The sequence below is a fragment of the Trichechus manatus genome, unplaced genomic scaffold (assembly GCF_000243295.1).
Source record: "Trichechus manatus latirostris isolate Lorelei unplaced genomic scaffold, TriManLat1.0 scaffold00217, whole genome shotgun sequence".
Lineage (NCBI taxonomy): Eukaryota > Metazoa > Chordata > Mammalia > Sirenia > Trichechidae > Trichechus > Trichechus manatus.
Window position 1 is genome coordinate 480706 of NW_004444153.1, and position 15199 is coordinate 495904.

At 34.4% G+C, this 15199-nt stretch overlaps 1 protein-coding gene and 1 non-coding gene across 2 annotated transcripts in view; both read right to left on the bottom strand.

Moving 5' to 3' along the window:
• Positions 1 to 1346: 1346 nt before the first annotated feature.
• The window catches only part of TMEM167A (transmembrane protein 167A), a 30929-nt gene continuing 17076 nt past the window's right edge, over positions 1347 to 15199 (bottom strand). Inside the window, exons 2-4 of the mRNA XM_004388835.2 lie at positions 13078 to 13187; positions 8319 to 8353; positions 1347 to 3263 (exon numbers count right to left, since the gene is read on the bottom strand). Of these exons, the coding sequence (XP_004388892.1) occupies positions 3193 to 3263; positions 8319 to 8353; positions 13078 to 13187 (216 nt within the window). The 3' untranslated portion in view covers positions 1347 to 3192. The remainder of the gene's footprint in view (positions 3264 to 8318; positions 8354 to 13077; positions 13188 to 15199) is intronic.
• On the bottom strand, positions 11251 to 11385 carry LOC111822849 (small nucleolar RNA U109). Its single transcript, XR_002825948.1, has one exon. It is a non-coding gene; the product is annotated as a small nucleolar RNA U109 (small nucleolar RNA).

The following is a 15199-nucleotide window of genomic DNA, read 5'->3' on the forward strand; positions in this document are numbered from 1 at the left end:
AATATATAAATTGGAGGAAGCTACTTCAAACTTCTGTTTTGTCCTAAGATAAAACCAGACTGATCCACATATTACTGAGATGAAGGAGTCTATTACAAATTACTTATTATAGTCATCCTTAGCATGACAGGGCTATTTTGAATTTGCATACAACAGTACTGAAGACACAGTCTGGCACAGTAGCACAAGGCATTGACAAGACATTGGACTTGAACTTCAACTTTAAGGCAGAGGGAATTCTATAGATTACATGCCTTTCTGATTGCCCATCTTGAAAGAATGTCTAAACATAGGGACTCCTCTGCCATTGGTGCAGCTGTGGTCAATTAGGAATCAAATATTAGCACAAAACAATTCCAGCATAGATGGAATGAAAACATTCTGGAGCCCGAAAGGAGCTTAGGGAGAGCATCTGAACCTAGTAAACTGGATTTCAGTGCCCACCATCTGATACCTGCACTTAGCCCTGCAACAGGACTATGTGACTGAGGCTGTCCATCGGAGACTAAAGATCATTTTTAATTCTCTTCTGCATCCCACCACTCTGCCAAGACTATAGAAGGAATATCTGTATATTCTGTGGGGTTAAAACTACCCACACTGCCCTTTGAGTTAGAGAACAGGATTCACTGGTGACTCTTTGAAATAAATACATTAAAGAAAATGCTAACTGCTTTCCTTCAGAAGACCTTGTGTCTTTGCCCTCCTCTCAGAGAGCTTGTGTTTCAAAAGGTCATAGTGGTTGGGGTTAGAAATAAGCTACCACCCACTCTGTTCAGCAACTACACATAGCAAAACTTTTTATATGCTACCACAAATTTCCCCAAGAAGTTATTTCTTCCCCCACTTCCCACCTACCTCCTCCAAAATGCCAAGTTAAAGAAATGTCTTAGAACTAATTATCTACAATACTCTTCCCTTTTTCCTATTAGATTTTCATTAGCATATTAAAAAAAATCAGTTGACAAAAACTTTTGGAAAGTCTAGTTGGCAGCAAAGGTTGGACACCAGATGGCCACCCAGAAACTAGACCCAGAAAGGTGACTTACTCTGCATGTATATGCTGACAAAGAGTCCTATTTTTGGGATACCCTCAAACTCCTTGACCTAATGCTAAGCCCAAGAGGCAGTTCAGAGTAGGAACAATTATCATAACCTGATTCCCTGTCTAAAGTAAAATATACCACTTTTAACCAGCCACAGGCACCTCAAAAATAATACGTTACAGCCTACAACAGCTCTTAAAAAAAAAAAAGAAAAAAAAAAGCAGGCAACATATAATAAGCTTTTCTTATAAGTTTCTTAGGATTCATTCCAAACAGTTTAACGTGGTCTTCAAAAACAGGTGGCTTGCAGTTTCATACTTTTTTTTTTTATTTTTTTAACAGAAAGGGCTACTAGCAGACTCATTAGTAGAATCCTAAATAATTTTCTTTTCTTAAAAAAAAAAGAAGAGAGAGTTTCCTTTTATCTTTATTGAGGAAATTAATAGCTGAGGACAGTATCTATTTAGCAATATCTATAATAAGGCACCTCGGAAGAATGGCCTGGCAATCTACTTCCGAAAAATCAGCCCATTGAAAACCCCATGGAGCACAGCTCTACTCTTAATGCATGTGGGGTTGCCATGAGCTGGAATCAACCAGGCAACTGGTTCATAACAGGGAAATTTTTAGCTTAGATGTAAGCTCCTCTTATAAAATGAAACCTAAAATTAAAAAAAAATCTTGGATAATTTAACTTCCCTTGAGTTCTTAAATATAATCTGTGACTATCAAAAGCTTCCATTCCTCTGGGTAAATTGTGTATATTTACGCCAACAGATATATGAATTTCAAATATTCAATGCTAACTGGAGGTCAAAATACCAGTATCTATGTTTCTACCACCATTTAAACATTAACAGTGAACATTTGAGTCTATAACATACCATCTACCTACATATAAGAAGTGTACCACATTTCTTTGTATGTAAAATTCTGGTTCTGAAATTTTAACTGAATTTCAGTTGAACCTTAAGAAATGTTAACCACAAACTTATATAACTACCTTTTTTCAAAATGTGTAAGTTCCATTCCCAATATTCCTCTTGCCTAGACTAAAAATTACTGAAGATCTCCTTTCATTATCAAAGCTCAAAGACATTAATGCCAAGATATATGGATAAATATATTTGAAAACTATTTATCATCACCTACTAAGTACAGAAGCAACTAACTATGAGATTCCAGTTTAAGCTGACAGACAAAATGCAAACTAGATTTAAAGTGCTATATTTAAAAAAACAAAACAAAAATACAGCTTGTATTTCGGGGCAATTAAAATAATTGTTTCATTTTCTAAGACTTGACACTAAAAAAAAGAATGAAAAACACTTATAAGATCATTATTCTATAATTGCTCTATTTTGTTCTTTTCATTCTAAGAATGAAATCTTTTTCAGAGACAGCTAGCTGGTCAAATTTATACTTAAGACATTTATATATACTTGACCAGAGGTTTCAAAGGCTACTACATCAGTCGGATACTCTAAACTTATGTAAATGTGAACATTTTCCCAATAACACTCTTAAGCCACATCTCTTTTATCTCCTTCCTTAAGAACTGCATAGTCTTATTTTAAATAGTTAAAAAGCCTGTAATAAAGTACAGACTTTGCTAACAGTAGAGGTACTCAGGTGAACATGCATTCAAAATGGTGTGGCCAGTGGAAAAGCAAGCATTATTAAATATGAATGCAATCCTTACCAACACACATTGAACCATTTTTTTCTCTAATAAAAAAGCTAGTCCAAAAAAGGTCTCATCCTATAAAGATTTATCATGGCCAAATCACAGTGAAAGGAACTTGAGTAATTTACCAATTTTGTTTTCTACTATATGTCTTAGAGATACCTTACTAAAAATTGGTATCTGACACAACAGAATGACACTTGCAGGATGTAATATTGTAGTGACAGTACAGAGACTGACTGTTACAGACATATTCAACTTTTTGAGTATTAAATGGTTACATCTTAATTATACATAGAACATTGGTCCAATAACATAAAAATGGAGAACAGCAGCTGGAAATGTATCTCACTCAATGTTCAGAGATAAAAGGGTTAACCATTCTTTCCATTATTTTCTGCAGATAAGTCTTTTTCATATTGAAATCTGATGGCAATTAAATTCTGGCATTTTTCCAAGCTACTGTATGAACAGGATGCTGAAGGCCATCACTATACAGCATACTGCAACATATGGACTCTTCCGTTCACCTGTTGGAAAAAGGGAGATATTCATTTTTATTAACAGAGTAGCTAAAAAGGATATAAGGTATTACTTACTATGGGGGAGGTGCACGTAAGAATCAAGATAAAGTTCTTGCCTATGAGGTCCACACATTTGGGGTGCTTGGGCAAAGCAAGAAAGAAAACTAGATACAACATAAAAACAAGTAAAAGAGAGAATGAGCTAAATTATACTGATTTAATTCTAAGATGATACCTGTTTCATTTGCTTAGAAACCCTTGAAGCGCCATTCCTATGCCACTGTGTAATCTCAGATATTAAAACATACAGTGTTAACAAAAAGCAGAATGCAGGACAGAGATCCAAGAGAAACGATCTTAATTAAGGCCAAAGAAATATTCTTGATTTTCTTCATGCAAAAAAATACACTTCCACTTATAAAAAGAAACATCCAATTTTTAGCTGTAATTTTTTCTTACTGATTCTTGACACTTAAAAAGGAAGCATTTATAGATGAAAATAAAGAGAAGATGCTTAATAAAATGGCATTTTAAAAATGGACATAAAATGCTTAATAAAAACATATTAGAAAACACTATTTCTGAGATAGATTTCTTATCAAGTCTTTTATAATGTGGTTACCCTAGGTTAGAAACATAGAACTTAAACTAACCGATTCTGTATTAGTTAATTTTTACATGTGTTCAAGGAGTGTTTATACTTGGAGACTTTACTTTGCATGAACTAGACCTGAAATTGGCTTGTGAAATCGTCTTGTGATCAGACAGAAATCCTGTGATTTTGAGTTAACTGGTTCCCTTATTTTCTGTAATTGTGAGACTGTACTAATCCATAAAACACCATTGATATGCTGCCTTGTGGGTACCATAGGAAGAAGGAAAAAGGAAGGAGGAGGAATAACAGTGATGTGCTACTTCTAGAAATAATCTTGAGCATTTACCTGGTGTTCCCTTGTAGAGATGGTTTATATTTCCCTCACTTGTATTTTTCTGTTTAAAATCAGCTCTTTTTAAGTTCCTAAATTCCTCTTTCCACCTAGCAAGTTCAGTTAATTGCTCCTGGGAAACTTCAAGCTTGACTACCTTTATCAACTAAAAATTTCATGGTCATTTTCATTTTCAGCACTTCCTCACTGAGTGTACACTGCCATATTATTTGTAAATTTATATCCTTGTGTCTGCTCAATGATGATGCTCATAGAAGACATCTCTCTCTTACATACAACACAAACACAAATAAAAGAAATAATTGTTCTTGGAAAGTGTTTTTTCTATCCATAGACATTTAACAGACTGCCTTCCAGCTGAAGAAAAACCTAGACAGTAAGAAAATTGTGCTGTCAAGTCAATTCCAACTCATAGTAACCCCGAGTAGACCTGCCCCATAGGGTTTCCTAGGCTGTACTCTTAATGGGAGTAGATCGCCAGGTCTTTTCTCCCGTGGAGCTGCTGGGTGGGTTTGAACCGCTAACCATTTGGTTAGCAGCTGAGTGCCGAACCGTTGTGCCACCAGAGCTCCTAAGTGAGAATAGTAGTGTTTTTTTCAATACTGCCATCTCAAGTAGGAAAAAAAAAAGTCTTTTAAAACTAAAACGTACTTGGGTCATAATTTCTAAGCAATGTTAATTCTTTTGGATTAAAAAAAAATGATCAAAAGTAAAACAAAACCAAGCTACTCTTATATAACCTTCACGTGGGTTTCATAAGCAAGCCTGTCCACTCTGACTACTGCTAGTTACTCTCATAATTAAATACCTAACAAAAGAAATTAATATCTGCTGAAAATTAATTTTGAGGAAGTTCTCTTCCTCATCCTCTAACTCAGAACATTATGATTTACATATGAGTTTCATTTTCCTGTTCTTTATTTTCTTAAAAGAGATTGCCATGTGGTAGAGCTAAACATGTTTGGTTGAACCTGGTAAGAATGTTACTCCTTGGCTGGTCTTAGGTCTATGTAAATGTGAAACAGTCACTGTAATGTGCTGTGTAACATAAGATGAATCAGACTGAGCCTTTCTCCATTAAAATTATATCCTTTCTTCATGGATATATTCTGTGTCAAGGTAAGAGAGGGGTATGTGGTTGAGAAAACAGCATATAAGATTCACATTTTTCAAAGCCACTCTGCCAAAATGAAAAGTTACTGATTTCATATAATGGGCAAGAATGAACACATTTAACTAAATTATTCAACCTGGGGCATTCATACAGTTTAGAAAAAAATAAAATAAATAAGCAAAAAAAAAAAAAAAAAAGCACTGTTGATAATTAGACATAAAAATAGGTCATACTAAAAAGAATCATTAAGAAAGCTACACACTAGATATTTAAAATTTTTAGGTATACTGTACTCTTCTGAAGTACTAATAGTGGGCCAAAAAGTTACCTGGGCTGATAATCAAACGGATTTGACAGAAATGTCTCTGAATGCAGTGTACATTTCTCCAATTTAGCACATAAAATGGATTAGTATCTTAATATTTTCTTCTTGATTTAGAAATTTAATGATAGAACTGGGATGAAAATCAGCTTCCTAACTCCAAACTTTTTATATTCTTACCAATGATTAATTAGTACTGCTGTAATACAATGATATTCTCTTTTCCTGCACGCTGTCTTGCTCTTCCAGTATGCTCTCCTTGCACTTTACTTGAGGTTTTCTTATGACTCTGTTCCTTGGCAATATCCTTTTATTGTTCAGGGTGACTTGTTTCTGAAGCAAACAATTTGGTTTACATATATTTACGTTTATCAGTAGCTATTAGCATTAGTCACCATGGGTACTATTTTTTTCTCTGTATCCCTCTATTTTTCTTGTTTCTTTTGGGCCTACTTAAGATTTCGTTATTTCAGGGTTTGCAGCTGTTGTGCATGACTGTGTACCAGTTAAGTCTACACCACAACTCCCTGTAAGTTTAGGCCAGGGGTTTCTCGACTTCAGCACTACTGACATTTTGGGCTGGACAATTCTTTGTTGCCAAGAACTGTCCTGTGCACGGGGGGATATTTAGCAGCATCTCTAGTTCTACCCCACTACATACTATGCATCACCCTCAGCTGTAACAACTAAAAGTGTCTCCAGACATTGTCAAATGTCCCCTGATTGATAACCACTTATATAAGCTATATCTGTGCCTTTACTGGAGCCCTGGTGGTGCAGTGGTTAAGAGCTTGGCTGCTAACCAAAAGGTTGGCAGTTCAAATCCACCAGCTGCTCCCTGGAAACCCTATGGGACAGTCCTACTCTGTCCTATAGGGTCGCTATGAGTTGGAATCCACTTGATAGCAATAGGTTTGTTGGTTTTATTTTTTTGGTTTGGTGCCCTTACCAATGTAAGGTCAATGATACTTCTTAGAAATAAAACATTCTCATGCTGATCCATAAGAGATAAGAAAAGTACAGAAAGAACACGAAGGACAGTTTAACATGGAAAAAGTACATTGAATTCTCTGGAAGACAATGTCTGTTTCAATAGTCACTACATCGAAATGAGGGCCTTGAAAGGGGTATTTTTCTGTGAAGCCCTTTACATATATACTACTATCTAAGAAGTGAAAGAATCTTACGACCTAAACATCACAGATTTAGAAGGGATTTCTGGATAACAGCATTATGCTTACAACTTCCACTGTTTATGGGTGTCTTGCGTATCATTAAAGGCTCAAGAGGAAAAAATTGCTCTCAAAATTATTTCAATGGCTAACAACATATGAATCTTTGAAGATGTTTTTAAGATTTGAAACTCCTGCGATCAACTTGGAGTCCTTAGCAGAGACTAGCTGTTCATCCTCTGTAACTATCTGCAGATATAATACATCAATTCCCACATCTTCTTTAGAAAAATTTCTAAGAGCTTAGTTTGTATTTTTCAATCTCTAATCAATTTCATTTCCTGTTATGGACCTTCTTCTAAATTTTCCACATCATGAGATGTTGAAGTCAAAGTAAAACAATACTCTAAAAAGAACACAGCTTATTTAAACAGAGATGCTTCTTAAATTCCCATTTTATCTAAAGGGATTACTTTGGGAAATTCATGCTATTATCAGACTGGTTAATTAGATTAAATGTTAAAAGTAGGAAAATTGTCCTTCGTTATGAAATTCTAACAGCTTCATGAAAGAAAAAAGTAGTTACATATAAACTCAGTGTTAGATGAAGAGTACTAAAATATTTAAGTCATACAAGTAATTCCAAAGGACTGAAATGATTTATTTTCAGTCCAAGTGGTATAAGTACAAATGCCTTGAAACTGTTTTTCTCTGCAGTTAGGCATGTTAAAAAAAAAAAAAAAGGTGTAATTGGTTAGTCAAGAATATTGGTGAATTACAACAATAAAATATATGTTAATTCTTTCACTTATCAATCATTTAAACATCTATTATGTGCTGGGCACTGTGCTAAGTTATATACATATACGGAGATGGAACAAAAGCATATTATTATCTAAATCTAGATTTCTTATATACACTTAATATGCTACTAATCTCGCTATGAAAAGTTAGAAGATAATCATATTTACCTTAACTTCAATCATTTATGACAAAGCTCACCTATGACCACATGGGGTTCAATAGACAAAACCGTTAATGTTTTTTAAGAGCAACAAATAACATTCCATGCCTTAACAAAGGACAATCAAATTATGTTTAGATGGTTGCTTAGAAAGCCTTTCAGCAGATGGGAAATTCATTCTTAATTATCAAAGTGATACACATTATACACAACAGTAAGCTCTATATTATGAGCGTGCATGCAAAAAACTGTACACATTTGCCTGAAAGCCCCTCAAAAACCAAGAGTGCATGGTATTTGATTATCTGAATTAGAGATATTTTTCTTGTATTTTCCATCTCCCTGCTAATGAAGCATTATGAGTTATCCACCAAATCCAGTTTTAAACAAGAGCCAGGTGGAAATCTATAAACTCTGCAAAAATGCATAAAATTAGGAAACTTAAACTTTTAAAACTGACATTTAATTGGTGTGAATACGAGATAAGTAAGTTGGTTGACAATTTACAGTGGAAGAAATGAAGGGAGATTATAGACACTTACCAATTCTGGCACATTTCCAAAATATACCCAACAGTCTGCGTGGAATAAAAAAGAAAAAGTAGCTACTGATTACTGGGAAAGGTAAATCATTCCCTCAACATCACATTTTCCATAATGGTGTGGAGAATTCATTATTTACTGGCACGTTGACCTCTGATTCTTTCTTTCAGATCTGAAATTTGCTTGTCTGATGTCGAGCCACCATTTATGTGTCAAAGTAGGACACAACAGCATACCAATCATCAATGTATAGAAACTGTGATAAACTGGAATAGATGTGCTATCATAGGTCCAATCCAGGGTAAATCAATGTGAGAATGGCAAAATTTACTAAAATTTACAAAATTTACTATAGTCGGATTAATTCAGTCATCTTCAAGTACTTAACCTTCAAAAGCAGAAAATTTATATACTAATTTATATAAACATCAATTGTGAGAAAACAAACGAACAAAAGGTTTTGGATGAATTTTGACATTAAAATAATAAAACTCTTAAAAAACTTTAAATTTTACAGACTGCAGCTCCATATTTAAATAATCTATAACCATGAATTCCAATGCTATCATTTATATAACTGTGCTATTCAATAAGAAGGAATACAAAAATATGTGCCAACACTTTCAATACAAGTAGAAAATCTTCAAGTTGAGGGGACACAATAACAAATTAACTACATATGGAATTTAAAACACATACCTTCTGGAAATAAGAAAAAATTAAAATGAAGATGCCCATTTCAAGTCTATGAATGGATATATTATGAAGTAAATAGATATTAAATGAATATATCACTCACTTGACATGCATATATCACCAGCTGCTTAAAAAAATAACCAACTGAACCATTTAACACCTAGAGATTCATGAAAAAATAAAAACATTGTAGACACTATTTTGTTGGTCTGGCAAAACAGCTGAATTACAAATGTTGTCATACATGGTAACAAACTAAGATACCAAAAAACCAAACTGCACCCATTGCCGTCGAGTTGATTCCGACTCATAGTGAGCCTACAGGAAAGAGTAGAATTGCCCCCTAGGGCTTCCAAGGAGTGGTTGGTGGATTCGAAATGCTGACCTTTTGGTTAGTAGCCAAGCTCTTAACCACTGTGCCACCAGGACTCCACAAATTATTATTTTTTTTACAACTGGCTAGGGTTGGCTCAACAAAATCACAATATTTAAATTCTAGGGAAATTTGTATTATACTTTTGTGTCCACTGAAATGGATGGTTAATGAATCATTATATCTAAATGGTTAAGACTGAAATAAAATACTAGTTTGATTAAATTCTATTTATGTTTCTCCTCCAAAGTTTAACTTCCTGAACTCATAACAAAAAGTCTCATAGTATACATTAAATACAATGGGCAGAAATACAAGTTTCTGAAAGATAATACAGCTTTACTATAGGAATAAAAAGACAAAAGTCATATACACTCCTGAAAGTAATAAAAGCTAGTATAAACAGATATAGTATGGCATGGGACTAAGTGTGTTATCTGGAGTCAGACTGTTCCTAAATTCAAATCCCACTTACTGGTTGTGTGTAACTGTGAAGAAATTATTTTATCTTTGTCTCAGTTCTACCACTCGTGAAACAGAGATAATAACAGCACTCATCTCATACGGTTGTTATGAGGATTAAATGAATCACTACACAGAAAGTCCTTAAAAAATGACTAACATATTGTGTTTAGTAATACATAGGCTAAAGGCACATGTGACAATAACTCCAGATATTCCTTAAAATTTGTTTACATTGCTTCATCAAAAAATGGAAGCTTTGGTGAAGGGTAGGACAGTACACAATACTGGGGAAGCCCGCAAAACTTGTCTGGGGCGGGGTCCTGGAGGCAGGACCCCTGAAGCCCTTCCATTGTAAGCTTAGAGCTCCATAGAACCCAGTCTGAAACCCCAAGATCACAAAGTCAAGGTATTTTCAGCTCTGATATTCTAGAAATAATTCCAAGTCTCATTAGGAAACTGGTACAAGACACGTAACATACTAAAAAGTAGCATTTTTAAAAGAAAAAAAAATTCTTGAACTTGGCAACTTAAGAGATTTATAAGCACCACCATGGTCCTTTCCACATATTTCCTATCTAGACATTTTTCTGTAATAGCTCAAATGCTATTTATTAAAAAACAGGAACTCTGTTAGTTGATAAAGATCAATATAATTATGCTGCTTGGTTTCTATGGCTATAAACCAATAATTACATCTGCTGAAATGCTACCAGGTCTATGAAAGTAAGAAACATTGACTATGTAGTTATCTTTTTCTGCCGCTTTTTAGTTTTATATTATTTGAAGCAGCAAAAAATGAAGTTGTTATTTTCTAAAGTGAAGTCATCAAGGACCCATTTTATCCAATCTGTCTAGACATCTCCACCTAAGCATGGAATATTCTCACTATAATAAAAGGAAATTTTTATAAAAATATATAAAAATGGGACATGAGCCTATAAAAAATTGGTTCCACAGAAAATATTTATGTCCAAATCAAACACAATGGAAGTTTAACATTTATATAAACAGAAACAAAAATAAAAGGCTTTAAAACAGTTGACTCTATCAGTATATACTTCAAAATGCAAAAATACCAAATAAAAAAACAGTTTAGCGCAGGAAGTAAAGAATGTCACCCTTCAATATTGTGCTTAAAAAAAAATTATATGAGACCAAAGTGATAACAGTAACTCTAAAGCACTGATGAGAAGTTTAGGGGGCAGTGAATCTAAATCAACAGGGGTAAAACAACCAGAGCAGAAGCAAGGAGAATGTTGATACAATGTGAAGATTGTAACCAATGTCACTGAACAGTATGTGAAGAAACTTAAATGGGAACATGTTTTGATGTGCATAATTTTCACCAAAAATAAAACTAAATTTTAAAAAGTAAAAACAGGTATGTTATTTTGTCTCTTATGTAGGAGAAATATACTACTACTCAACCTCTACTGTAAGGTTGGCAGCCCTGAGAACTCCTTTTTTAATGTAGCATGTTATGGATGTATCCCTGCTCCTAAAGGAATGAGGAGCAGATATTTCCACATGCAACCTATTTTCTTTTGAAAGAAAAATTTCATAACAGCATCAGAAAAGTACAAATGTTTTATTCTACTACTCTATTTTTTAATAAAGACTTGAATATTGTATTAGATACATATTATGTATTATACTTGAATTCTAAGCAATTAATCAACGAGATTAAGTATTTATTTGTTCCGACTATATGCTTTAACTATAAACTAAAGAGTTGAGGGTCACAGAAGAAGGAACAGAAGAAATGAAAGTGTCTGGTCAGGTGGAAAGGCCTCATGGACAACTAAGGAATAAATGAGATTATATAATCTCAACAATTAGATGAAATACTAAATTGAGTGCTGAAGACTAAGTGCTATAAAATTTCAGAGGAAAAGGTGAAAGATGATGAAGAGAAGAAAATGTCTATAAAGGAAGGGGAGCATTGCTATAAAAATTGATTGACAACTAACATCTGTTTTTACCTTTAATGAATTTCAGCATTAGGTTAAATAAAATCCCTCTGGCCAAGAGTTATCAGTTTAGTTGGGATAGAATTATTGATTTTCAACATTCAAAACTGGTTACAGGTTCTATTTATTCATTTATACATGTTGAAACCACCATAGGAAACAAGGGACGGTAATGAGGGCCAAATGATTTAGACTAAGGGTTGGATACTTGAAAAAAATGTGAGTTATGGCTTCTAAGGTAGAGTGGAGGCACAAATTACTGATATTACACAAATTATCTATTGCCTGGCCTCCTCTAGGAGTTTTATGTTAGTGGAAAAGTAGGGTTTGACTCTGAAGGGTCCTAAATTTTGCCTTTTATTTTCCACTGAAAACAAACAAAGAAAGGTATTGGAGATAATTATCCCTATGTGAAATGTTTTATTATTTCATCCTTTTATTTCCTAAAATCACTGAGGTATCGACTCGTATCGAGAAAGGATTAAGATATTTTTTTCACAGAAATTTATAAACATAAAGAAAGTTTGCTAAGTTTCTACCATGGTATCTTTTGGTATGCTTTTCTTTTTGGTTGAATTCAACATGTCTTCTGTATTGTGAACAACGCACTTTAAAAAACATGTCTGATCAATTTTAATTCTTTGTTGTGTCATACTAAGCTCAAAATTTTTCAAGGTGTGAAAGCATAATTGAAAGGTATGTGGCATGTCCAAGGCTTGACTTTTATTACTGTTTTAAGTAAATGAAATATATTTCTTCAAGGATGTTTGCTTTAAGATACAGACTTAGGAAGCCTATATGATTTAGAGCAGTCTTGTACGGGGGAGGGAAAGCTATATTATTAATTTTATTTATGGATGTTATAAACGGACACAGTGCTTGCAACAGTTTAATGCTTTCAAAATTTGATGATCAAGTTTACTCACGATTCTATAAAAACTAAGGCCAAACACTGCCTTTTTAAAAGCACTTTTTAGTATTAAATTGTACCTCTAGGTCCAGAATAAAAACTATCAAGTCTTTAATAGGCTTTTTTTTCAGTCTAACACACTGCAGGACACTTTTGGAATTTATCTTCTAATTTAGTAAGATACCTTGAATATAAAGTTTTTGGATTTTTAAAAACAGAGGAAGAAAATAAAGTAAAAAGTTATTACAAAACTTTAAGTTACACATAGCCATTAAATTATCCAACGAATTTTATGCTAATTTACATTCCATGTCTACGAGAACTAATCTGAATTTAGTAACATACCCAGTTTTATTTCTGTCCAGGACGCTGGGTGTCAAGGATCGGATATAAGCACAGGTACATATAAGCAGCAAGATTACAGTCAACAGACTCTGAAAATTGAAAATCGCAGACTAAAAAGAGAAAAAGAAAAATTAATAACACAAGAAAAAGTGTACAAGTAAAAAATGCCAGACAATTTCAAATTACCATGCTTTTATTTCTCCCCAAAGCAAGCAGAATGACATATCTGACAACTTTTCTTTTTAATTGTACTTTATATGAAGGTTTATAGAACTAGTTTCTCATTAAACAGTTAGTACACATATTGTTTTATGACACTGGTTAACAACCCCACGACATGTCAACACTATCTCCTCTTGACCTTGGGTTCCCTATTACCAGCTTTCCTGTCCCCTCCTGCCTTCTAGTCCATGGGCTGTTGTGCCCCTTTAGTCTCGTTTTGTTTTATGAGCCTGTCTGACAACTTTAAAAACCAGAATCACGAGATGTTCAGGGGAGTGTACTTTTCCTCTCCATTCTTTGGGCTAAAGAATGCAGGAGATGGTACAAAATTCTAAATTCAAAAACTTAAAACATACTATAAACAATGTCATGAATCTGAAATAGCTGATCAAAGCTGAATCGACAGGTAATTATTACAGAAGTTCTAGGATCCTAGACTACTAGGCAGGACACCAAGGTCTCCAAGCCCTCCTAGTAGCTGGCTATATCACCTCAGTGCAATCAGTCTCTCCTTCCTATCTGTAGAGCCCAGTGAAGAGTGCGGAGATGGACTAAATGTCGACTAACATGTCTTTCAATTCTGAAATTCCTCTAGGATATGAACGCTTTAAATGTTAAGAGATCACTTAGGCTATTAGGTTTTGAAAAACAACTGCTCATTCACTGTTGATTCTTTAAAAGTTATTCATGCTTTAATAGTTCAATCTTTATCCCAAAAGTTAAAATTTAACACAGGAATCATAGAAGTTTCCATACAGGAAATATAGTCAAATACAGGAAATCACAGGTTTCCAGTCAAAGTAAAATGGAGGTGGATACACTCTACTCAACATTCAGCTTAAGTTTCACCTTTTCCAGGAAGTCTCCTTGAACCCATCTGCCTCCCCTACTTCATGTAGAGCTCTCTCCTTTCGTTTCCAAAGCAAACTATTATACCTTTATCATAATATTCATCCCTGGAGGGTGGACATTGCTTTATCAGACTCTGAACGAATTTCTAGCACTTGACTATGTGCCTGTCACACAGTAGGAGCCCAAAAAGGGATGGTTGAATAAATAATTTTTTTAAAGTGCAGGAATATTACTACTTATATATTAAAGAACAATGCTTCCACTATATACAGGTATATATATGCATCCAGCAATATGTGTATTTAGTAAACTTTGAAACACCCCCATCAAGTCAGGAATAAGACAAAGAATAACCAAAAAAAAAAAAGAAAAAAAAAAAACCCCGAACCCATTGCCGTTGAGTCAATTCCGACTCATAGCTTCCTTACAGGACAGAGTGGAACTGCCCCATATGGTTTCCAAGGGGGCGCCTGGTGGATTCAAACTGCCGACCTTTTGGTTAGCAGCCGTAGCTCTTAACCACTATGACACCAGGGTTTCCAAGACAAAGAATAAATGTCATATATAAAAAAGACAACCAATTCTCAAGTTCATATGGAAAAATAAATAAGCAAGAATAGCCAGGAGAATCCTAAAAAAAGAAAGAACTAGCCCTGTCAGAAATTAAACCACAATATTCATTTTAACCTTTTACATTCATTATAATGAATACGTATGTCTCAGTCATCTAGTGCTGCTCTAACAGGAATGCCACAAGTGGATGGTTTTAACAAAGAGAAATTTATTCTCTAACAGTCCAGTAGGCTACAAGTCCAAATTCAGGGCATCAGCTCCAGGGGAATGCTTTCTCTGTCGGCTCTGGAGGAAAGTCCATGTCATCAGTCTTCCTTTGGTCTGGGAGCGTCTCTGCACAGGAACCTCAGGTCCAAAGGACGCGCTCTGCTCCCAGCACTGCTTTCTTGGTGGTATGAGGTTCCCGTGTATCTCTGCTCGCTTCTCTCTTTTATATCTCAAAAGAGATTGCATTAAGACACTAATCTTGTCAACC